The sequence below is a fragment of the Ursus arctos genome, unplaced genomic scaffold (assembly GCF_023065955.2).
Source record: "Ursus arctos isolate Adak ecotype North America unplaced genomic scaffold, UrsArc2.0 scaffold_24, whole genome shotgun sequence".
Classification (NCBI taxonomy): domain Eukaryota; kingdom Metazoa; phylum Chordata; class Mammalia; order Carnivora; family Ursidae; genus Ursus; species Ursus arctos.
In genome coordinates this window covers 44,436,242-44,459,475 of record NW_026622919.1, presented here as the reverse complement: position 1 = coordinate 44,459,475, position 23,234 = coordinate 44,436,242, and the positions used below count along the sequence as shown (strand labels likewise).

The window sequence follows — 23,234 nt, the reverse complement described above, 5'->3', positions numbered from 1 at the left end:
TCTATCTTCCTGCAGCACTGAGCTTTGGGCAAGCTGTGCTAGAAAGACTGAGCGAGGGGCGCCTGGGTGGCTCAGTCGTTAAACATCTGCCTTCAGCTCAGGGCTTGATCCCAGGGTCCTGGGATTGAGCCCCGCATCAGGCTCCCTGCTCCCCTGGGAGCCTGCTTCTTCCTCTCCCACTCCCCCTGCTTGTGTTCCCTCTCTCGCTGGCTGTCTCTCTGTCAAATAAATAAATAAAATCTAGGAAGAAAGAAAGAAAGAAAGAAAGAAAGAAAGAAAGAAAGAAAGAAAGAAAGGGAGAGAAAGAAAGAAAGAAATAGAGAGAGAAAGAAAGAAAGACAGGCTGAGCGAATCACCCAGCATTTCACACTATCTAAAGTACTTCAATGACCACCATCTCCTCACAACAGTTGGTGAGAGGCTAGACACGTGGGTGTTTTTATTTGACAGATGAATGCCTGAGATTTAGTGGAAAGTAAAGTGACTTGCTCAAGGTTACAAACAGAGACAAGGTAGAGGTTGCAGGATGCAGATTTCCAATCTAATCAAGTATTAGGTTTATACACCTTCCTGACTGCCTGCCTTCCTCATACACCCAGTAGTCAGATCTTTCTTTAATTTCCAAGCTTCTTGTGCAATGGCCCAAACTCATCTGCCCCTAGTCTAGTTCAGCGTCCCCTTATTCCCCACACAGCAGTTGGAGCATTTCCCCCTCCCTTCCTTCTGCTTGAATGATTAAAGACGTTCACCAGCCCCTCTCCCAGCACCTGCACTCTCGGACAAAGTCCGCTTTTCTTTGCAATTTTTATGAGGCTCTAGGGCCCGCCCCAGCCCACCTCTGCAGTTTCAGCTTTCCAATTCCCATCAGATCCTGGCAAATTCCTGTCAGGAATAGGCCTTAAATGATTCCCAGGCCTGTGCATGAAAGACGCTCCCTATTCTCTCCACCTGGAGAATGTCAGCTCACTGGGAAGACCTGGCAAAATGTCACCTGGGCAGCATTCTCTGACCTCACTTCTCAGTCCCCACCAAAACCCAGACTCCTGAAGTAATGAACGACTGTAAAGTGTCCAGGCTGTGGATTTCGCTTGACTCAGCTCTAGTTCTTGCTCTGTGTGTGACCTTGGTCTCAGCTTCCTTCACTGGAAAATGGGGATAATGTGCCAGCCTGCAAGTAAAGACCCAGCTGGTGGGGGGTGTGGAGGCCGCTGGTAGGGAGGAGCACGTTGTAGCTCACAGCAAAGTTTAGTGGCTCCATTTCTGACACTGTATCCCCTTTAGCTGCCCTGCGCCCCTCCCTCAAGAAGGTAGAGGCACCCCAGCTCCACCCTTTCAAGCCTGGTGAGGAGTGTGCTGTGGGTCACACTGACACCGCAGATTAGAGACCGCGTGGTCATTTGGCAGATTTGCAATAGGAAGCAGAGGGCTATTGGGGGAGGGGACGGTGAGCAACGGCAGTCCTGGAAGAGTCTCCACCCAAGGTCAGGGCGCCCGCGGGACAGGCTAAGAAAGGCAAGGACGTCCCTCCGCAGCCCCGCCCCTCGAGGGGGCCAGAAACATCTCCGTACCCTGAGACACAGTGCGTTCCCTTTAAGGCGTTCGGGAAAGTCACCGCCTTTGGTGGACGGCCAACAAGCGCGATGCGTTTTGTCCCTCGCGGGCTTCCGTGGGCCGGGCCGGGCGCGAGGGCGGGGCAGGGGAGCGGCGGTGGGGTCAAAGGTTACAGCGCGCACCACGTGGGCCGGTGACTCCGTCCTTCCCGCAGCGGCCGCGGCGCGCAGGGCACTTGGGTTAGTGGCGCGGCGGGCGGCGCGGACAGCCGAGCCGGACGCCTGCTTCCGCCGCCATGGTCATCAAAACGGACGAGTTGCCGGCGACCGCCCCGGCCGACGGCGCCCGGGAGCCCAGCTCGCAGGCCGGTGGCAAGGGGCGGCCGGGCGCGGCCGGTGAGCGGGGCCGGGGCCAGCGGTCAGCGGGGCGGGGAGGCAGGATCGGGCCGAGTGGGCGGGTGGATTCGGGGTTTGCAGGGACCGCCGCCTTCCCTCCGCCCCGGGCCGGGTTGCATCTCACCGGGCCGCCCCCGCCCTGAAGGTCACCTTCACTGTCGCCCCCGGCTGCGGCCTGGGTTTCGCACGTGGGGTCCCAGGGAGGACAGCGGTAGGGGGGGACACGTGCGCGCACACGCGGTTTCGGGGTGCGCCGCCGCCGCAGACTGATGGAATCGGTGGCCCCACCCCCTCCGCGCGCGGGCTTGGATTACCCTCCGGGCTGGGGTCACTGACACTTGCTCGGTCTGGCACCTTTCGCGTCAGGATCTCAAGCATTGCCCATATACAGGGCTGCAGCCCTGCGAGTAAGGCTCAACCTGGGACTTCCTAGGTATGGTCTGTGGGGAAGAGTGCGAGCAGGGGGTGGGTGTGTATTGTGAGGGGGCTTGTCTGGTTCATTCCCAGAGGCAGTGCTTAACCCCAGGTGTTCAGGCTCTGATCTCTTCCCTGTTAGGTGTTGGCCTGATCTGCAGACCTAGGGGTCTGCCTGCGTGAGGGGGCAAAGCCAAACTCCTTGGCAGGAGTAGGTGTTTGTGCCAGAACTTGATCATTAACCCGCCTTATTGCGAAAAGTGGATCAGCCCAGGGTTGCTGTTTTTAAGGCAAAGGTCATCAGTGTGGAGTGGAGCTCCCAGTTCTCCCCCGTGGGGGCTCTGTGGCAGTGGCTTTGGGAGTGGCTGCAGCTTTTCTCTGGTGGGGCCTGCTTCATCTAGTTCTCCTGAGCTTCCTCTGTTCCTTCCATCATGTCTTAGATTCCAGCCTTGAAGCTGGAAGCCCTTTCCCAGCGCCTCAGTTGTCATCTCCAAATCATCCTCAGGGCCCCAGGCCTGGGCTGTGGTCCCTCTCTGCCCTAGTTGATGGTGGGAATGCAGAACTACCTCTGTCTTCCACTCCCCCCAGCTTCTCTCGGCAGGGACTTGTCATCTTCATCTCCTTTCCCAACTTCGGTGAGTCAGGATGGGAATGATATTTAGGAAGCTCTCTGACCCTGTCACAGCAGTTACCTTGTGTTGGGGGTAGGTACTGTGACAGCTTTGCTGATTGCCTAGATCAGGCCAAGGTTTGGGCAGAACAACAGATGCTGGGGCGCCTGGGTATCTCAGTCGTTAAGCATCTGCCTTCGGCTCAGGGCGTGATCCCAGGGTCCCTGCCCCACTTCTCTAGCCTGCTTCTTCCTCTCCCACTCCCCCTGCTTGTGTTCTCTCACTGGCTGTCTCTCTCTCTGTCAAATAAATAAATAAAATCTTAAAAAAAAAAAAAGAACAACAGATGCTGATGACTCCAGCCACCCTGATGTGGCTCTGAATCAGTGGGGCAGGCTAGATAAGAGGAGGTCGAGTCTGGCTGATTTCCCTTCTAGCAAAGAGACCTGAAGAGATAAAGTGACTTGTCCAAGGTCACACAGCACTTTAGCTGCCGGGGGCATCTGGATTTCTAGCTTGTGGCCAGCATGCCAAGGCTTTCCCTACCTGTGCCAGAGGAGGCCGGGACAGGCTTGTTGGTTTGGATTTATGTTGAGAACATGGGGACTGAGGAGGGGAGAGTCTGTTGGAGGGTTTCCTCTCGGGCTTGAGTAAAGCCCTGGCTCCACTGTTTGCTGAGAAGATCTGTCTGGGGCAACCTGGGTCAGGGGAAGGGCACAGCTGTTCATTTTTGGGAAACTGGGAGCATGCTAGCGGGTGGGACATTGGCTCCCTGTGTCTCTGAGAAGCTAGTGTAGATAGTTAGGCTTTGAATTACAGCCAGCCTGAATCTATTCAAAGAGGAAGGGTGGCCTTAATGGAGACCCCCAAGTAGGTTCTCATCCAGGCTTCTGACCCTTAAGACCCAGCTCTGGAAGGTTCTCCAGTCGCTTTGAGGAGGTAATCCAGGCCTTTTGGGGTCCGGGGCAAGGGTCAGTTACCTTCTTGGGAATAAAGCTGCTTTTAGGGGTTAAGAGAACGGGCAGGTTTTTCAAGTTCACAGTGGTGTGTCAAGTTCCTTCTGCTTAGGGGAGGGCTCCTTGGAGTTGAGGCCCAGAGCAGAAAAGGGGGCTGGCAGACTGGGGAGGAGCTTGAGGGCTTAGGGGAGCTCCCTGACAGAATCCTAAAACTCTAAATGTGGGGCGGTCGGAGGAGGCCAGCTTGAGGATCACTGGGCTATCTCCAGACCTTGCACACCTGTCTCTGGACTCTGGGGACAGGAAGGAGACAGATGCCCATATCATTGGGGTCTTCTGGAGGCTGCCTTCCTGCCCCTACCCCTTTCCCTTGAAGCCCTGTGTTCCTGGGAGGGGTGATGCGTCTTTTGGGGCCTTACTTCCTGCTGGAGCCTCACCTGCCGGGGCCTTGCCTGGGGCGGGGCTTGGCCCTGACACAGTCTACTGAGTGAGGCCATGCCAAGCTGGGGAAGACACAGAGGCCACTTGGGGTGTCCGAAGTTTCTTTTCTAACTCCTCCTTTCTGTGCTCCCAGTCCAGGCCAGGGGTACACTTTATCTCCTCATTCCAGTCCAGCCAGTAAAGACTGGGAGTGTGTAGGGGCGCCTGGGTGGCTCAGTCGTTAAGCGTCTGCCTCCGGCTCAGGGCCTGATCCCAGCATTCTGGGATCGAGCCCCACATCAGGCTCCTCCACTGGGAGCCTGCTTCTTCCTCTCCCCCTCCCCCTGCTTGTGTTCCCTCTCTCACTGGCTGTCTCTCTCTCTCTCTGTCAAGTAAATAAATAAAATCTTAAAAAAAAAATAAAGTTGTAGTATACAGAATATTTGAGATACTACATTTAAAAAAAAAAAAAAAAAGACTGGGAGTGTGTATATACAGTGTGCAATTTGGCCAACCCCTTCCCATTCTGCAGAGGACCACCTTTTTCCCCTTCCCTAAAGCCCAGATCCTAGGGGTGTCCCCTGGGATATGAGAAGAGGGGATGCCGGCCCAGGGGTGTTGAGGGTTGGGACGGTGCTGTAGTTGGAGATGGATCTGCCTCACAACCTGAGGCCTGGAGGAGGAAGAGCTGCTGTGTACCTGGTGGGTGCTGCAGCCTGGGGGGTGGCACTCAGAGGCATGGGTTTGGACACCTGACAGACCTGGTTTTTTCTTGACGTGGCTTAGCCGCCTGTTGCCTCCAGGTCCTGGGGCAGCTTGCCTACTGGCCTCTGGGGCCTCAGTTTCCTCAGGGGAGGTGGGCCGGTTGAGCTGTTGGAGGGACTTGCTGTGGGATGGGCCTAGAGCAAGCACAGGCTTTCTGGGAACCAGAATGGAGATGGTCGGAGCTGCTTCTCAGAGGTTGCTGCCAGGATGCTCTGCCCCACCCCCTTTTCCAGAGGGTTAGGGTGTGTTTGAGAAGAGGGCAGGAGAAGAGGAGCTCTGCCTGGGTCTGGTCAGTGTGTGTAGACTGGAGCCCTGGTGGGGGCTGTGGAGAGGCTGAGGGCCTGCTGTGTGGGACAGGACTGGAGGGGAGGGGTCCTGGAGTGCGCCTGGCTCCCCGCCCCCACTCTGGTTTGCATGGATGCCGGAGCAGTGCTGGCTGGGCCCTGGCAACAAGTCAGAGGCCCTGGGAAGGTGCCCTGGCGAGGCTGGGCATGTTCCTTCTCCACAGCCCAACGGCCTTCGGCCTCTTGCTGCCAGCTCTGTTTTCCCCCCGGGGGAGAGACTTGGTTTTCTCCTGGCAGCGCAGGGGCTGCTGGGAAGAGAAGATAGAGCCTGCCAGCTTCGTGGTGGAGCTGGAGGCCTGGGGCCACGGGTGCAGTTGTCCTCTGGGAGACTGAGGGCCCATCCCCCCTCCCACCAGAACCAGTGACTGTCAGGAAGAGGAGAGCTGCCAGGTCACCTGCAGGGGGCAGCATGAGCCAGAGGCCTCAGCCAGCCACTTGACCCAGGAGGCAAGCAGGGTGCTCAGCGTCTGCGACTGGTGGACGGGGTGGCCACCTCATGGCTTGGGCCCGGGTCTGCGCCAGCTGTTGCTGGCAGCTGGCTGAAGCAGTCCTGCCCACCCCCACTGGGGTTGGGGCTGAGGAGAGGACCCCCTTACTGGGCCCTGTCCCTGCCAGCGAGTCCCCAGGGCCTTCGATCCTGAGGGGCCCAGGTACCCCAAACGCTGGGTTCTCCTGCCCCCCTAATGGCTTTGCCAGCAGTGACCCCCCTTTTGGTGGGTACAGGGAGGTGGGCCTGAGCGCTGGTAGCAGCTCCCCCTGGGGTCCTGGAGCCACTGGGGCCTCCTGGCCCACAGCCGTCCTTCTGGCCGACCTTGAGCAGCATTCGAGGCAGGGGGAGTGTGCCCTTCCCAGGGCTGCCCCAGCAGGCCTGGCCCCACTGAAACCCGAAGCCAGCCAGAGCTCCAGCCCTGGGCTGACCAGCTGCATGGGGGCGAGTGTAGTGGCAGAGGCCGGAACAGGGGACTCAGGCAGTGGTGAGCCCGAGCCGGAGAGCTGGCTGCCTCGCTGCCACGGCGGTCCCGAGACTCCAGAGTCCAGGAGAGGGCAGCCTCCAACTGCACCAGGTGGGCTGTGGGGGCAGGGAGCCAGGTGGCCAGCCTCTTGTGGGGAGATCACTTGGCCCTAATCCAGTGGTAGGGAGACCTTCAGGGTTCCTTAGAGAAAGGAGGAGGGGCAGAACCACCATTCTGGGGGAATAGAGGCCCTTGGGAACCAGCCACATTCCTGTGAAATCTGATAGGGGATTGGGTACCCCTGGGGCATAACCTGGTGCTGAGGTACCTTCTGGGCAGGCTCTCCAGCCTGGGGAAGTGGGGTGGGAGCTTCGACTATGCTTGCCTTGCCTCCCCTGCCCTCCTTCTTGGCCCAGACTCAGGGAGCACAGGGTGCCTGTCTGGGTCGGGTTTCTGACCTCTCACTTTTGGGGTTTTAGACCTCAACGCTGCTGCACCATATTGGGGGGGGGGGCCTTCTTGCTTCTCCCCTCATCCCAGGGGCCTTCCAACAGCAAAGCCTTTTTCAAGGACCCAGTTAGGGAAAGTGCCTCCTCATATCTGCCATTCCTCTTGCTGCCTTTTGGAAGCTGACCAAGTACCACCCTTCACCCCACCCTCCTGCCTGCTTCGTCATAGAGTCAGCCGAGTTCTCCCTTTGGGTGGCTGCTCACTTCAGGGGCTTGGGGTCTCACTGCTGGGGCTGCGGGCTCACTAGAGAGAGGTCCTCGTGTGTCCCTGTGGCTCTCAGGAGTTTCACCTCAGGTTTGGAGAGGTGTGCTGGGACAAGATGGGAGTGATAACGGTCCTTGGAGATACGTAGTGGCCAAGATTGAGGGCAGTGTGACAGCATGGTGGTGTGGGCTCTTGATGAAGTCTGGGGTCCACTCTTGACCTTGGACAAGGCTCTGAACTTTTCTGGGCCTCAGATGCCCTTATATGGGGGGAGGTGGAGGGAACTATATCTGAGCTCCTGGTGGTCCTGTTTATCACTAAGCTGAGGGGACACAGGGAAGAGGGAGTGGCTTCTCTTGGATGCCGCCGCCCCCCGCCCCCCGCCCCCCGGCGGCATGCCCTTCTCTGCTGGGCTTATCTCCTTTCCTGAGGCCCCTGGCTCCACATTCTGGTGGATCTGGGTAGGGCCCACAAAGGTCTGGGGAAAATGCGTCTCACTCCTAATATTAAGGAAGAGGAGGTGGGGTGTGGAGCGGAGCTGGGTGAGCTGACCTGTCTGGACCTCTCAGACAAGCAGAGGGCCAGTTTGGCTGCCAGGCAGAGCACAGGTGGAAAGGCCCGGGGGTCAGATGGATACCCAGGCAGGCCTGTGTCTTTGCTGGTGTGATTGTGAGGGGGTCCCTGCTCCCCGGGCAGGGAGGGGCTCTCCTTTATTCCCCTTAGTGCCTGGGTAAAAGGTAAGGTTTTGTTACCTGCTTTCTTCTCTTTCCCTACAGCATTGAATTGGATGCTGTACACAACTATTGGACTTAACTCCACGTTTGCAGTAATTATTTCATTAATTCAGTGCATTTCTGTTGAGTGCAGGAAAGATAGAAGGAAGAAGATACAGCTGCTAGTGTGAACAGCCCCCCAGAATGGGAGGTGCTCACCATGTCTCTGGGGGCAATGAGGAGGCAGTGATTCTGTCGTCAGGAGTCATTTAGGCAGGCTTTAGAGAAGGCGTGTAGGGACGCTTGGGTGGTTCAGTGGGTTGGGTGTCCAGATCTTGGTTTCGGCTCAGGTGATGATCTCAGAGGCGTGAGATTCCAGCCCTGTGTCGGGCTCCGAGCGCTGAGTGTGGAATCTGCTCGAGATTCTCTCTCCATCTCCCCCTCCCCTGCTTGTGCTCTAAATAAATAAGTAGAGAAGGGGGTTTATTTCACCTGGGCCTTGACGGATGAGTAGGAGTTTGCCCGATGCAGTGGTGTATTGAGGGCAGCGTGAACTGCACAAAGCACAAGTGGAAGGGAGGATGTGGAGCCTGTTCTCAGGCTCCCTGGTAGTTGGGTGTCTCTAAGACGTTGACAGGCAGAGCTGGCAGGAGCCGAGATGGGCTTCAGGCTGGTGCGTGAGAGTGTCGGCCTAAGAAGCTTGGATCTTGTGAGCTGTGGGTTCTAAGTGGTGCTCTTGAAATAGGGAAAATGGCCTATCCGGGGCCGTGGCTGCAGAGGCTGGTTTCCATGACCAGTTTGGAGATTAGGCTGGGTGCTTGGGGGGGGCGGAGCCCCCAGAGCAGAGGCCAGCTTGTGGAGGAAGGTGAATTCCATGTTAACAAGATGAGACTTCGCTGATGCCTAAGGGATGGCCACATGTTGAAAGCTTGAGCAGGGCCTAGATTGGCCAGGTTAGCTGCATGTCGGGAGAGCGTTTGAAGTCATGGGAGGTCAGGAGAGGCTGGGGCCCTGGGGTACCCACAGCCTGGGCTGCTGGAGGGGGTGCGGAGGTGGAGAGCAAGGAACAAGGGATCGGTGGCTACAGGGAAGGGCAGGAGAAAGTGAGCAGTGTGGGACGCCTGGGTGGCTCAGCCGTTAAGCGTCTGCCTTCAGCTCAGGTCATGATCCCAGGGTCCTGGGATCGAGCCCTGCATCGGGCTCCCTGCTCAGCGGGAAGCCTGCTTCTCCCTCTCCCACTCCCCTTGCTTGTGTTCTCTGTGTCTGTCAAATAAATAAAATCTTAAAAAAAAAAAAAAAAGTGAGCAGTGGCAGGTGCTGCTGAGAAGTGACACACCTTGAGGCCAGAGAAGACAGTTGGGTTTGGTCCTTGGAGTGACTCTGTGGAGAGGGATTTAGGTGGTGTGCTCAGATGGAAGCCAGACTGCAAGACTGAGGAGCAGATGGGAAGGGAGGGCCCAGGATGTGGAAGGGAGAAGGCAGTGGTTTCCACGTGGCCTGGGTTGAGGGAAGTTGTGTGCCCAGTGTGAGTGGGACTGTGGAGTCTGGGGTCGGGCCAAGTCTCGGGAGGAAATGCAGACGCCGTTCTGTGGCGCACGCGTCCACCCAGGTGGGTGAGGCAGGTGGCCCCACTTGCCTCAGCCCCTTCCTTATTACCCGCAGAGCTGCCGTCAGTCATGCTACTGAACGGGGACTGCCCAGAGAGCCTAAAGAAGGAAGAAAGGGCTCCCGAGCTTCCCCGGGAAAATGGGCTGGATGAGGCCGAGCCAGGAGAGGAGACGACTGGACAGGAAGTCATTGTTATTCAGGACACAGGCTTTTCTGTGAAGATCCTGGCACCCGGGATTGAGCCCTTTTCTTTACAGGTGAGATGGAGGAGGAGTGCTGGCAACCAGAGCGTGAGCCCGTTAGGGAGGACAAGGCTGGAGGGCCACGTCTGGCCGTCGCTTGTCCTAGCCTTATACTGTAGGGCAGTATGTCCTCATCAGGGTGTTTGGGGCCTTTTCCTTGGTAGGTGTCCCCCCAGGAGATGGTACAGGAGATCCACCAGGTACTCATGGACCGCGAAGACACATGTCACCGCACCTGCTTCTCACTGCACCTGGATGGCAACATGCTGGACCATTTCTCAGAGCTTCGCAGTGTCGAGGGGCTGCAAGAGGGCTCGGTGCTACGTGTGGTGGAAGGTTTGTCCAGAAGTTGGGCAGCCTGCCAAGGGAAGGCATACAGAGGTGGGGCCAGGTGGCACTCCTCCCACCCTGGCTGGTATCTCAGTGTCACAGATGAGTGTGTGGAGGCTCGGAACAGTACTGAACTTGTGAAGGCAGGATCGGAGCCCAGATCTGCTCCTCAGGCCTTCACACGTGTTAGGTGAAATTATAGGTTAAATATCAACATTATAGGTTAAATATCAAAGTCATGTTTTTTTGTTTTTTTTTTGTTGTTGTTAGTTTGTTTTTTAAACAGTACCAACTGGGGTGCCTGGGTGGCTCAGTCAGTTAAGCATTTGACTCTTGATTCAGCTCAGGTCATGATTTCAGGGTCATGAGATCGAGCCCTGCGTCGGGCTCCACACCAGGCATGGAGCCTGCTTGAGATTCTCTCTCTCCCTCAGCCCCTCCCCCCCCCCCCCAACTCTTGCTCTGTCTCTAAAACAAAAAACGGGCGCCTGGGTGGCTCAGTTGGTTAAGCATCTGTCTTCGGCTCAGGTCATGATCTCAGAGTCCTGGGATCCAGCCCCACGTCAGGCTCCCTGCTTGGTGGGGAGTCTGCTTCTCCCTCTGCCCCTCCCTTGCTTGTTTTCTCTCTCAAATAAATAAAATCTTTAAAAAAAATAAAACAGTTACAGTTTAGAATTTAAAGAAAAAAGAAAAGTTAAATCTTATAAGGAAACTAAAGGTTCACAGCTCTCAAGTAGAGTGGTACGGCCCAGTGTGCCCCAGTCAGCTGGTGTGGTGAGGCTGGTTTGCTTGTAAAATGAAAGCTTCCGTGACCTTGGGTCCCCAGGGGAGAGAGAGCTCAGAGATTCCGGGCAGTGTGAGCTTGTTAAAAGCAAATGTGGAAAGTATAATGCAAGTGTGCCCAGACTTACTTGATGATGAAGTCTCTCTTCTCCCCCAAAAGAGAGCCCATTAAAATTCATGAAGCATATATTGGGGGGCAGTGTTGTAGTTATGGGGAAGTCCTCAGGCCACCCCCGAGCAAGGGCTGCCCTGGGAGAGCCGGACTGAGGCTGCAGTGCAGGACCCCGCAGCTCCTTGGGCCTGCCTACCTGGGACACCTGTGAATGAGAGCAGGAGGCCTTTGGGGGCTCCCCGAAGCCTGTGTGCTTCGAGAGGCATTCTTTGTGCCCTTTGGCTGAAGGTTCTTTGCAAACAAGGATCCCTGCCTAACGGAAGTGGGTGTGTGTGTTGAATCCAGCACTCCAGCTTACGTGCTCATAATGGAATCTGTAAGTGGTGGCCTAAAGTGTGAAAATCAAGACCACTGTGGTAGCCCTGTGGCCGACTTCTCCATGCTGGGGAGGTTGGTGCAGCGGGGAGTGGGCCCTGCTCACGCGCTGCCCCTCACCTTCCCGACAGAGCCGTACACAGTGCGTGAGGCCCGCATCCACGTGCGCCACGTCCGGGACCTGCTCAAGAGCCTGGACCCATCCGATGCCTTCAATGGGGTTGACTGTAACTCCCTGTCCTTCCTGAGCGTCTTTACTGATGGCGACCTGGGAGGTGCGGGAGGCATTGGGGCTGGGGGTTGGGCAGGGGTCCAGGGGCAGATTGGCCGGGGGCTGGTGAAGGGACCAGGGGCCAGGCCTTGCCACCAGGAGGGGGCAGGGCTGGAGGCATCCATGTGGGGGCCGGTTTGCCTGCGGGTGGCCCTGTGCTGACCACCAGCCTCGGGTCCCTCAGACAGCGGGAAGCGGAAGAAGGGCTTGGAGATGGACCCCATTGACTGCACGCCACCTGAGTACATCCTTCCAGGGAGCCGGGAGCGGCCGTTGTGTCCCCTGCAGCCCCAGAACCGTGACTGGAAGGTGATATTCCTGGAACACGGCCAGGGAGCAGGCCCCTGGCAGGGTGGGGGACCACCACACCTGGAGGCCTGGCCCCCTGCTCATGCTTGGCCATTCTCGCAGCCCCTGCAGTGCCTGAAAGTACTCACCATGAGCGGCTGGAACCCACCCCCTGGGAACCGCAAGATGCACGGGGACCTCATGTATCTGTTTGTGATCACAGCCGAGGACCGGCAAGTCAGCATCACGGCGTCCACTCGGGGCTTTTACCTGAATCAGTGAGTTCCTGTGCGACCCCATTCCGGGTCTTTAGGCAGCAACTTGGGATGCCCTGTGCAGTGACCACCCTCTCCCTGCAGGTCCACAGCATATCACTTCAACCCCAAGCCTGCCAGCCCCCGCTTCCTCAGCCATTCCCTGGTGGAGCTGCTCAACCAGATCAGCCCAACCTTCAAAAAAAACTTCGCCGTGCTGCAGAAGAAAAGGTAACTCCCCTTGTCCCCCACGCCCCCAAGGTTGTGGGGTGAACCTGCCAGCCTGAACTGCAGCATGTCTGCCCTAAGAAGCCCTATGCCCTCAGCCCCTGGCACCCCAGAGCCTCCCTTTAGGGAGCTGTTAGACCCCAAGACAGCAGTCCCAGAGGAGGTCCCCATTTGCTTCCGTTAGACTCTGCGGGGGCAGGGTCTCAGGGCCGGAAGGCACGAGAGCTGGCGGGGGCTTCAGAGAAGGGGGCTTGGCCAGGGCTCTGAGCTTGGCCGTCTTCCCCATCTCCCCGTCGCACTGCCACAGGGTCCAGCGCCACCCCTTCGAGAGGATTGCCACCCCGTTCCAGGTGTACAGCTGGACAGCCCCCCAGGCGGAGCATGCCATGGACTGTGTGCGCGCGGAGGACGCCTACACCTCGAGGCTGGGCTACGAGGAGCACATTCCCGGACAGGTGTCTGCAGCCTGGCCCTGCCCTCCCTGGGCCCCTGTCTCCCCCCTCCCTTGGTGGGGGCCAGGCTGAGTTCTGTGCGCCTCCCTGGAAACTTTATCTGCTTGTCTGTCTTGTTCACACTTGGGAGCTTTTGAGGCTGTCCACAGGCAGGTGGAGGGAGGGGCTGCCCAGAGCAGGTCTCGGGGCCTGGGCTGAGCTGGCATCTCCCACCCTGGTCCCTTTGCAGACCCGGGACTGGAACGAGGAGCTGCAGACGACGAGGGAACTGCCCCGCAAGAACCTGCCTGAGCGGCTGCTTCGAGAAAGAGCTATATTCAAGGTACCTGCGGCTCCTTCTGCCTGACTGACAGCCTCAGGCCCGCTTGCCACCTGCCAAGAGGGCTGGTCAGGGTACCCTGCAGGGCATTGGCTGGCTTCTCGCCTCCAGACAGACTGTCCCAGCTCCGTTTTTGTGACCTCTCTGAGACTTGGGAGTCCGTGGGCTGGGCGGAGGCCAGGGGGACCTCCGTTGTGGGCTGCATGACAGATTTCTTCCGGCTTCCCACCCACCACTGTCTGCCACCGGGACCTCGCCTGGGCACACGTGATATTATTTAGAGAGATGAGAAAAAATAATGCTTTCGAAAGAGCCGTTTTTAGTTTCCTGTAGTCTTATTGCCTGGAGAGGATAATGGTAAACATAAGCTCTCACTGTTGGAGTACTAATTTTGCCAGGGGCCGTGTCAGGTGTTTTACAGGCATCCTCTCCTGTCATCTTTAGGACATCTTCTAAAGGTCGATACTCTTATCGTCACTGTTCCATAGTCAGGGAGAACAGGTCTGAGAGGTGACCTGGCCAGGTTCACCTGGTACAAAATGAGTGGACCCAAGACCCACTCTAGTCCTTCCCCTCCTTGTTAGTCCCTAAGCTCTGCTGTCTCCCTGAGCGTAAGTACGTGTTTTCAAAAGGTAGGTTTCTTACCCTTTTCCAAGTGTGAGGAAGTGGAGGTTAGACCGCTGTGGTCCCCAGGGCCGTCCACTTGCCCCCACTGTCTGGGTGAGCTTGGCCGGGTGGGCCGAAACCTGTGGCTCTTGGGGAAGGGGACTCTCACCCTCCCGATCTCGGCCCCTCCCAGGTGCACAGCGACTTCACGGCCGCGGCCACGCGGGGCGCCATGGCAGTCATCGATGGCAACGTGATGGCCATCAACCCCAGTGAGGAGACCAAGATGCAGATGTTCATCTGGAACAACATCTTCTTTAGCCTGGGCTTTGACGTTCGTGATCACTACAAGGACTTTGGTGGGGACGTGGCGGCCTACGTGGCACCCACCAATGACCTGAACGGAGTGCGCACATACAACGCGGTGGACGTGGAGGGGCTGTACACGCTGGGCACGGTGGTGGTGGATTACCGTGGCTACCGCGTCACGGCCCAGTCCATCATCCCGGGCATCCTGGAGCGGGACCAGGAGCAGAGTGTCATCTACGGCTCCATTGACTTTGGCAAGACGGTGATGTCGCACCCTCGCTACCTGGAGCTGCTGGAACGTACCAGCCGGCCTCTCAAGATCCTGAGGCACCGGGTGCTCAACGACCGCGATGAGGAGGTGGAGCTCTGCTCGTCCGTGGAGTGCAAGGGCATCATCGGCAACGACGGGCGCCACTACATCCTCGACCTGCTGCGCACCTTCCCCCCCGATCTCAACTTCCTGCCCGTGCCGGGCGAGGGGCTGCCGGAGGAGTGCACCCGCGCCGGCTTCCCCCGCGCCCACCGGCACAAGCTGTGCTGCCTGCGCCAGGAGCTCGTGGACGCCTTTGTGGAGCACAGGTGAGGGCCCCCAACCAGCAGGCAGTTCTGGGGCCTGGTCCTTGACGGGAGAGGCTCTGGCCGCAGTCACTGCACCCTCCCCCACTGTGATACCAGGCTCTGCAACTGGGGCATCCGGGAGCTTTGTGTTGGTGGAAAACCCGCAACCAGCTAGACCAGGGCCTCTCAATGGAGGTGGAGCTTTTTTTTTTTTTTTTTAAGATTTTCTAGTTTTTCCTTTGAGAGAGAGTGAGCGAGCGAGAGCACTGTAGTGGGCAGGGGCCGAGGGAGAGGGAGAAGCAGACTCCCTGCTGAGCAGGGACAGGACCCTGGGATCATGAGCTGAGCCGAAGGCAGACGCCCAGCCGACTGAACCACCCAGGCGCCCCTACTGAAGTGTTCTTAAGTGTCCCGGTGCCAGGGGTGTCGCCGCTGCGGGTGCTTGCTGCTTAGGTGTCAGCCACAGCAAATGTCCTGCACCACCAACCAGTCTCCTCAAAATGCCAGTGAGGTTCCCGCCTCCCTTGAGAGCCTGGCTTGCGTGGAGCCCCTGACCTCTCCCCTGCTCACACTCCAGCTGTCCCGGGCCAGCTGGGAAGAGCTCCGATGTGCGGTGACCTGCCGCTGCCTGGTGCAGTTGCCGGGCCGGGACGCGTCCCCGTGCCGGCACAGGCCGGGAGCTGGGGGCCTTCCGCGGGTCCCTGCAGCCAGCAGGAGGCTGCCAGGCCAGGGAGGCTTCCGGAGCCCTCGTCCCCATGTCCCGCTCTGCCCGGCCTGCTGTGCTCTAGGTACCTCCTCTTCATGAAGCTGGCTGCCCTGCAGCTCATGCAGCAGAAGGCCGGCAGGATGGAGGGCCCCACCTTGCTGGAAAACGGCGGCTCCCTGTCCTCGGAGTCCAAGCCTGAAGACCCGCCGGGACCCGAGGCAGGAAGTGAGGAGGAAGGTGGCGGTGCCGGCGGCCTGGCCAAGGTGAAGGAGCTAGCGGAGACCATCGCCTCGGACGACGGGACAGGTGGGGCTGCTGGGGATGCGGGGAGGGCCGAGCCCCGCTTCTGTCCCGGCAGCTGGTGCTGGCGGGCGGCGGGGGTGTGGGAAGCCTGACCCAGCCCACGGGAGGCCGGCGCGTGTCTCTGAGCGGAGCTGGGGGAGGCTCGGGGTAGCGCAGCTGGTGGAGGGGAGCTGCCTCCCAGCCGGCCGTGTCTCCACAGCAGACCCTCGGAGCCGGGAGGTGATCCGCAACGCATGCAAGGCAGTTGGCTCCATCAGCAGCACAGCCTTTGACGTTCGCTTCAACCCTGACATCTTCTCACCAGGCAAGCTTTGCATTAGGGTGGGCACGTGACGGTGGGTGTCATCTTGGGGCACTTGATGCTGGTGGGTGCTGGTATCAGTCTCCCCACCCGTCTCCCTTCTGCCTGGCTCAGGTCTCTGCTGTCCTTCCCACAGGGGTTCGCTTCCCAGAGTCCTGCCAGGAGGAAGTTCGGGACCAGAAGCAGCTGCTGAAAGACGCCGCCGCCTTCCTGCTCTCCTGCCAGATTCCCGGCTTGGTGAGGGAGGTGCCGCAGGGGTGGGGGGCTGCACAGGGCATGTTCTTAAAGGCCCAGATGCCTCATCCATCCAATTCTGGGAGCTTGTGGAACCTTCCCTGGAGTAACTTCCTTAGACCTGCTGATCTGTGAGGTAGACGAGGCAGAGTGATTGTCACCATCACACAGATGGGGCTGCTGACCCGGAGAGGCCTAGGGAGGCATCAGGCACAGAGTCTGCTCTGTTGTGCCTTCCACAAGGGCTGGCAGCTAGGGGTCTGGTCCTTTGAGCCCCTGTGTGACAGGACAGCTGGTGGGGGCGGTGCGGGAGGGCACCTGGAAAAAAGGTGGGGAGGGTCCTGTCCTCTCAGCCTCACAAGCTTTGTACACAGGCTCCTTGGATGATGGGGTGCTTGCTCCCCAGTAAGGTAGCCCTGTGGTCGGGTGGCATGCTTGTCTCAAGTCTTTGAGCCGGGTGTTCTGTGCCAGCTGCCCTGGTCCCCTTCCTGACCTCTCCAAGGCTTGGCACAGACCTCCACAGCTTGGCAAAGCTGTGGCCCCTAAGTGGTCACCTCTGCTCTATCCTGCGTTCTCAGGGGGGCCCTCATCCCTGCTTCCCTGTTGGGTGGGTCTGGCAGTCACAGGGTGACTGCTGTCCCATTTTCCTGGTGCTTGTGCGGAAGGCTGGGGACTTGTGTCTCGTGTCCTGGCTGCTGCTGTGTCTTCTTCCCTCTTCCCAGCTGGGAGCTCAGGTCTCAGTCCCCTCCTTCCCTCAGGACCTCAAGATAGCATGAGCTCCTGGCTGGGAAGACCCAGGGTGGGAGGAGGCAGAGGGCCCAGGCTGGGGGGGCCTGACCTGCTGCAGCCCACAGGTGAAGGACTGCATCGAGCACGCGGTGCTGCCCATGGACGGGGCCACGCTGGCCGAGGTGATGCGCCAGCGGGGCATCAACATGCGCTACCTGGGCAAGGTGCTGGACCTGGTCCTCCGCAGCCCGGCCCGAGAGCAGCTCGACCACATCTACGTGAGTGATGCTCGTGTGGCGGGTGCTGCGACGCGGGCGGGGGGCCGGATGGAGGCCTGGGGCCCGACCGAGACTCCCTTCTCTGAACCCTTGCAGAAAATTGGCATCGGAGAGCTCATCACCCGGTCTGCCAAGCACATCTTCAAGACGTACTTACAGGTACTGCCGTCCCCACTGCGGCGGGCGGGGCGGGGGGAGGAGCCCTGCGCTGGGGCCCGAGGGCCCTTATGACGGGAGCCCCAAACTCCCTCACAGGGAGTGGAGCTCTCGGGCCTTTCGGCTGCCATCAGCCACTTTCTGAACTGCTTCCTGAGCTCCTACCCCAACCCCGTGGCCCACCTGCCCGCTGACGAGCTGATCTCCAAGAAGAGGAACAGAAGGAGGAGAAACCGGCCCCCAGGGGCAGCAGATAACACAGCCTGGGCTGTCATGACCCCCCAGGAGCTCTGGAAAAACATCTGCCAGGAGGCCAAGAATTACTTCGACTTCAGCCTCGAGTGGTGTGTGAGCAGCGCAGGGGCGCTGGGCCCTCAGCACGAGGGCCTCTGGGGGCCACGGCCCGTGGTTGCAGGGTGTGGGCTGGGAGAGGAGGAAGGGAGCAGTGGAGGCTGCTTGCTCGGGGAGTGGGGATGGGGCTGTTGGTCCAGGTCCTGGCTGGTGAGTACTTGGTACTCAGGTGGGGAGGCAGCTGTGGAGAAGGGGGCCAAGCGGGCTGGGCTCCCCAGGCCCACGTGCTACCTGTCCCCCAGCGAGACCGTGGACCAGGCTGTGGAGACCTACGGCCTGCAGAAGATCACACTGCTGCGGGAAATCTCCCTGAAAACCGGAATCCAGGTGGGGTGACTCAGGGCCCTCCCACGCCCTCGCTCCTGTAGGGTCTGCAGGGGCATCGGGGCGGGCATGGCTTTCTCCTGACACGGGGTGGTAGGTTGGGAGGTGCTGGCCACGTGAGCCTGGGGTTGAGGCCACCTGTGGGTGTTGGGCTGTGTCCCCCAGATCCTGCTGAAGGAGTACAGCTTCGACAGCCGCCACAAACCCGCATTCACTGAGGAGGATGTGCTCAATATCTTCCCCGTGGTCAAGCACGTCAACCCGAAGGCCTCGGATGCCTTCCACTTCTTCCAGAGTGGGCAGGCCAAAGTACAGCAGGGTGCGTGACCAGGTGTGGCCGGGGGGAGGGGGGTCCCCTGGCCCAGCCCTGACCTTGCCACCCTTGGGGGTGCCCTGCAGGCTTCCTGAAGGAGGGCTGTGAGCTCATCAATGAGGCCCTGAACCTGTTTAACAACGTGTACGGAGCCATGCACGTGGAGATCTGCGCCTGCTTGCGCCTCCTTGCTCGTCTCCACTACATTATGGGCGACTATGCCGAGGTGGGCCTGGAGCACCCTCTGGGCTGTGTCAGCGGAGGCCTTGGCTGGCACTGGGGGATGGCTAGCAAGGGAGCCGGGGCTGTGTTCCCACCCCATGCCGCAGGCAGCGGAGGTTCAGGCCTGGGGAACCGAGCCCCGTCGTGGGGCCGAGGGCGCTGCTCTCCTCGGGGGCCCCCTGGGAGGAGCAGGCAGAGACCGGAGAGATCCCAGGGAGTTGCTTGTTCTGCCTGGGCTTTCTTCCCCTGCTCTGCAGCTCTGTAGTTCTGTTGTTGGGAGAGCCGCCATGCTTTTGGACAGAGTGGGAGTGATGACAGGGCCTCCCTTCGAGGGGAGAGTGGGAAGGATGGATTCTCAGAGTCCCAGCACCGGGGGCCTTGTGAGAGCTGCGTGAAGCTGCTCAGAACGTCTCTAAGCAATCCTTGCCTGCTGGGGCTTGCCTGCCGTGTTGGCTTGGGGCATCAAGAGGCTGCTTCGTGGGGGCAGGGTGCGCTGGAGGCCTCCGTGCCTCAACCGTAGAGCCTTTTTTTTGTTTGTGTGTGCCTTTTTTTCTTATTATTGCTTTATTTTTAGCCTAATTTTAGATTCGTATAGATGTTTGCACAGATTTTGTTAGGGGCAAAAGGCTCCAGACAAGCTATTTGAAAAGGCCTCAGAGTGGGGCATGGCCTTCCGTGCTCAGAACCGAGTTTTGAACACTTCTCTGCTGAGGAGGCTGAGCTGCTCGGGGGCTGCTTGGGGGCCAGGCAGACTCAGCGTGGGGAGCTGCCCACCCGGGGATGACGATGCCCCACCTCTCCCAGGCCCTGAGTAACCAGCAGAAGGCAGTGCTGATGAGCGAGCGAGTGATGGGCATCGAGCACCCCAACACCATCCAGGAATATGTGAGCAGCTGGTGGGGGCGGGGCCCGCGCGGGGAGGGGCAGGGCCCGCGGCCCCCGGGCTGACACGGCTGCCCCCGCAGATGCACCTGGCCCTGTACTGCTTCGCCAGCAGCCAGCTGTCCACGGCCCTGAGCCTGCTGTACCGCGCCCGCTACCTCACCCTGCTCGTGTTCGGGGAAGACCACCCCGAGATGGCGCTGCTGGACGTGAGTGCCGGGGGTGCGGCGGGGCGAGCCTCGGGCCTGGGGCAGCAGCACTGACCCGGGCCCTCCCGCTGTCCGCAGAACAACATCGGGCTGGTGCTGCACGGAGTGATGGAGTACGACCTATCCCTGCGCTTCCTGGAGAACGCGCTGGCCGTCAGCACCAAGTACCACGGGCCCAAATCCCTCAAGGTGGCCCTCAGGTGAGGCCGTGCTCGGTTAGGGCCCCGGGAGGCACTCGGTTGAGGGGTGGGCGTGGGATCCGGCGTTCTGCCTTCCATCTGACTCCTGAGGAAGTTTCTCTCAACTTCGTCTCTTCTGAGTCCTGGGCTTGTTTGTCCGCCTCGGGTGGATTCCAGAGCGGAATCCTGGGGAGTCCGCGCACCGCCGCCCCCCGCCCACGCCTGTCCCTCCCGTGCCCCGCGCACCCCCACCCCCCGCCCACGCCTGTCCCTCCCGTGCCCGCGCACCCCCACCCCCCGCCCACGCCTGTCCCTCCCGTGCCCGCGCACCCCCGCCCCCCGCCCACGCCTGTCCCTCCCGTGCCCTGCACACCTCCCCGCAGCCACCACCTCGTCGCCCGGGTCTACGAGAGCAAAGCCGAGTTCCGGTCGGCCCTGCAGCACGAGAAGGAGGGCTACACCGTCTACAAGACCCAGGTGGGCCGCGGCGGGACTGAGGCGGCGGCCTGGGCCCGCCGGCGCTCCGCTGACGCCCTCCCGCCTGTGCCGCCCCCCCGCAGCTGGGCGAGGACCACGAGAAGACCAGGGAGAGCTCCGAGTACCTCAAGTGCCTGACCCAGCAGGCCGTGGCCCTGCAGCGCACCATGAACGAGATCTACCGCAACGGCTCCAGCGCCAACATCCCGCCGCTCAAGGTAGGCCCCGCGCGGGCGCCCGCACCCCGCGCCCCCCCGCCGCCCGCGGCTCATCGCCCTGCCGCCCCTCAGTTCACAGCGCCCAGCATGGCCAGTGTCCTGGAGCAGCTCAACGTCATCAACGGCATCCTCTTCATTCCTCTCAGGTGAGGCCCCGCGCCGCGTGCACCCCGCGTGGGGGTTGGCGTTAGTGCTCTGCTTCGTAAAATAAGTGGTTCACTGTCGTGGCTCGGAACTGAGTGGTACCGCCAGTGCCGAGAATGCCCGGGAGTCGTTCAGGAGGTGTTCTGTGTGGTGGAGCAGACCCACGTCTGTAAACGTTGTTTTCTTTCCCCCATCTCGTTATTTGCACACGATTGTAGATCGTGGGCAGAGCTGTCTTTTTCCGCACACTTGCTGTGACCCAGCGTTCTCTCCCTGTCGGTGCGTAACGAGCGGCTCTATTCTTCCTCTGGTCTCCTGCTGCCAAAGTGTGGGGGTGCGCCCTGCAGCCGGACCCCGAAGGCTCTCCCGGCCCTGCCTCCCTCCCACCGCTGGGGGACACGGTGCGGTCAGCCAGGGCTCAGGGCACCGACAGCGTACCCGCCGTGTGTCGTGCTCCTGCCCCCCTCGCACTTTCTGGGAGTCGTCTGCTGTGGGAGAGACCACGTGGGGCCATGGATGCGAGCTGGAGGTGCAGGCTGGGCCAAGTGCACAGAGTTCTGTTTTAGCACTTTGAAGGCTTCTGGCTTTGGGGAGGGAAGCACTTATTTTGCATGTGTCTCGCCAAACAACGGATCCTGATTGTGCCCCGGGTTTAGGTTTAACCAGGGTCAGCAAGGTGACAGAGGGCCCAGGCTTGCTCTGACACCTGCCCTTCACCCCTGTCCTTTTACTCAGCCAAAAAGACTTGGAGAATCTGAAAGCCGAGGTGGCGCGGCGGCAGCAGCTCCAGGAGGCCAGCAGAAACAGGGAGAAGGCTGAGGAACCCATGGCCACCGAGCCTGAGCCAGCAGGGGCCCCAGAGGATTCAGCCTCCCAGCCCCAGGCTGCCAAGGACCCTTCTTCCCCAAGCTTGCAGGGGTAGAAAGGGAGAGACAGATGGACAGTCAGCCAGCTGCCCCGTTACCCAGTGATCCAGACTCCAGGAGAAGGGGGGCATGCCCTACAGATTGGGAGAGGAAACAAACCCCTCTTCTTCCATGTTTCCAACCCCAACCCCACCCCCAGACATCCTCGTGGGACCCTGGCCTGCCTGCCACCCCCCCTCAAAAGATGTTTTTGCACTGGTTCAATGAATATACGATGCAGAGGCCTAATTGAAGACACGTGAATGGAGTGTGTGGGCGTCAGTTTCCAGTTGGGGGTCAGGTGCCCCTTCGGGCCCCCCCATCCTCAAGCAGGTGTGTGCGAGTGTGTCCATGCCCGTGAGTGTCGTGGTCCGTCCTTCCTAACTTGTACATAGCCCCACGTTGGTTTCGAGTGGATGACGTGAAGATGAGATTTCTCAGGTCATTTGTATGTTTGACATATGGCTGCTGCTTTTGCTGCCACTGCCCCTGGGCCCAACTTGGCTTAAAGTCCAGGTCAGAAGTCAAAAAGAGGGGGGCTTTCCTGTGTCCTAGGATGGGAAGTCAGAGCTCCATGGCAGGGCTGGCGGGTGGGGGTGCACTTTAGCTTCGTGGCAAGGTAGGAGCCTCAGGGGCTTTACTGATTGTGACTGGGCCTGGCCTCGCTGTGCGTGGGGTCGGGGAGCAGGGTGGGCAGGGGTGGTTCCCTAGACACACGCCCTGTTCCCAGCCCTGGCCCGTCTGCCCTTGGGCCTCAGCAGGAGGCAGTGCCTCCCCATGCCCTGCATCCCGGCTGGGGCTAAGCCTCGGGGCTACAGTCTGAATGTATCCTCCCCCTTTTTAACCTGAGCTGCCTGAGGCACAGTGGCGCTGGGGCAGGCGTGAGGGACTAGGGGAACCAGGGCGGAATCGTGGACCCTGATGGGGAATTGATAGACACAGGAGTGAGTGCCACTTGCTGGTGGAGTCCAGCTCCCTACCTGGTCCCTGTCACACAAGCACCTCCTACAGAGAGTAGCTCCGTGGTGGGGTGGGAGGTATTGTGGAAGGTGGGGGCTCTCGTGAGCCCCAGCTGCTCCCTCTCCCGCCCGCCTGTGCCGCTTCTCCGGGCCTGCTGTTGGAGCCCTGATGGGTCAGGGGGAGACCGCCACCTTGGTGAGCTTGAGGGAGCCGTTCCCGGGCTGGGGCCTCTGCCTGGGGGCTTTGCGGGGAGCTGCTTCTGGGTATGGTCTGTCCAGATACCTTGTTTCAAAGGCAGTGGGTGTGAGCTAGCAAGCGAAGCCTCCCCACCGCTGATTAGATCAAGAACTTTTTCTTGTTTTTAAACCATCACGTCTTCATTTCACATTGGAATAAAGTGCGTTTTTGAAACCTGCTGCCCCAGCCTCTCCTGTGTGTTCTGTACCAGTCTCGTTCAACTGGGAGGGTTGTTGCCAGAGATATTACCAGTGGAAGAGTTTAAAGCACGTGAACGTGCATACATTAGGTCAAACTGAAGGTCATCCTTAAAATGTCATTTAAGGGTAGGTAGAGTCATAGTCACCCAGCTAGGGTTTACCTGACTGCCAGTCACTAGACCAATGAGAATGACACAGTAGCTAAGTGACATCTGTAGGTCGCAGGAGAAGAGGCTGAGAATCGCTCCTTCATGATAGAGCTTCACGTGGCACAGGTTCGAGGAAAGGCTGGTTGGGGTGAGGGGTGCCGTAGGGTGGGGCCCGGGTCCTGGCCC

The 23,234-nt window shown here is 59.7% G+C and overlaps 1 protein-coding gene across 5 annotated transcripts; it reads left to right on the top strand.

Moving 5' to 3' along the window:
- Positions 1-1,741: 1,741 nt before the first annotated feature.
- On the top strand, positions 1,742-22,878 carry CLUH (clustered mitochondria homolog). 5 transcript variants are annotated; one of them, XM_026517880.4, is made up of 26 exons: positions 1,742-1,946; positions 9,499-9,701; positions 9,851-10,022; positions 11,418-11,561; positions 11,742-11,866; positions 11,969-12,123; positions 12,205-12,330; positions 12,635-12,782; positions 13,009-13,101; positions 13,898-14,592; positions 15,360-15,583; positions 15,783-15,884; positions 16,018-16,118; positions 16,970-17,122; positions 17,219-17,281; positions 17,378-17,622; positions 17,872-17,956; positions 18,119-18,272; positions 18,353-18,492; positions 19,293-19,373; positions 19,454-19,579; positions 19,658-19,779; positions 20,142-20,235; positions 20,319-20,453; positions 20,526-20,599; positions 21,333-22,878. In XM_026517880.4, the coding sequence occupies exons 1-26, from the start codon at positions 1,847-1,849 to the stop codon at positions 21,517-21,519; spliced, it is 4,047 nt and encodes a 1,348-aa protein (XP_026373665.1). In that variant the 5' UTR covers positions 1,742-1,846; the 3' UTR covers positions 21,520-22,878. The 5 variants fall into 5 exon arrangements, with proteins under 5 accessions (XP_026373665.1, XP_026373664.1, XP_057173739.1 ...); XM_026517879.4 differs by having other exon boundaries at positions 15,780-15,884; XM_057317756.1 differs by lacking the exon at positions 1,742-1,946 and adding an exon at positions 2,282-2,379 and having other exon boundaries at positions 15,780-15,884.
- Positions 22,879-23,234: the final 356 nt, after the last annotated feature.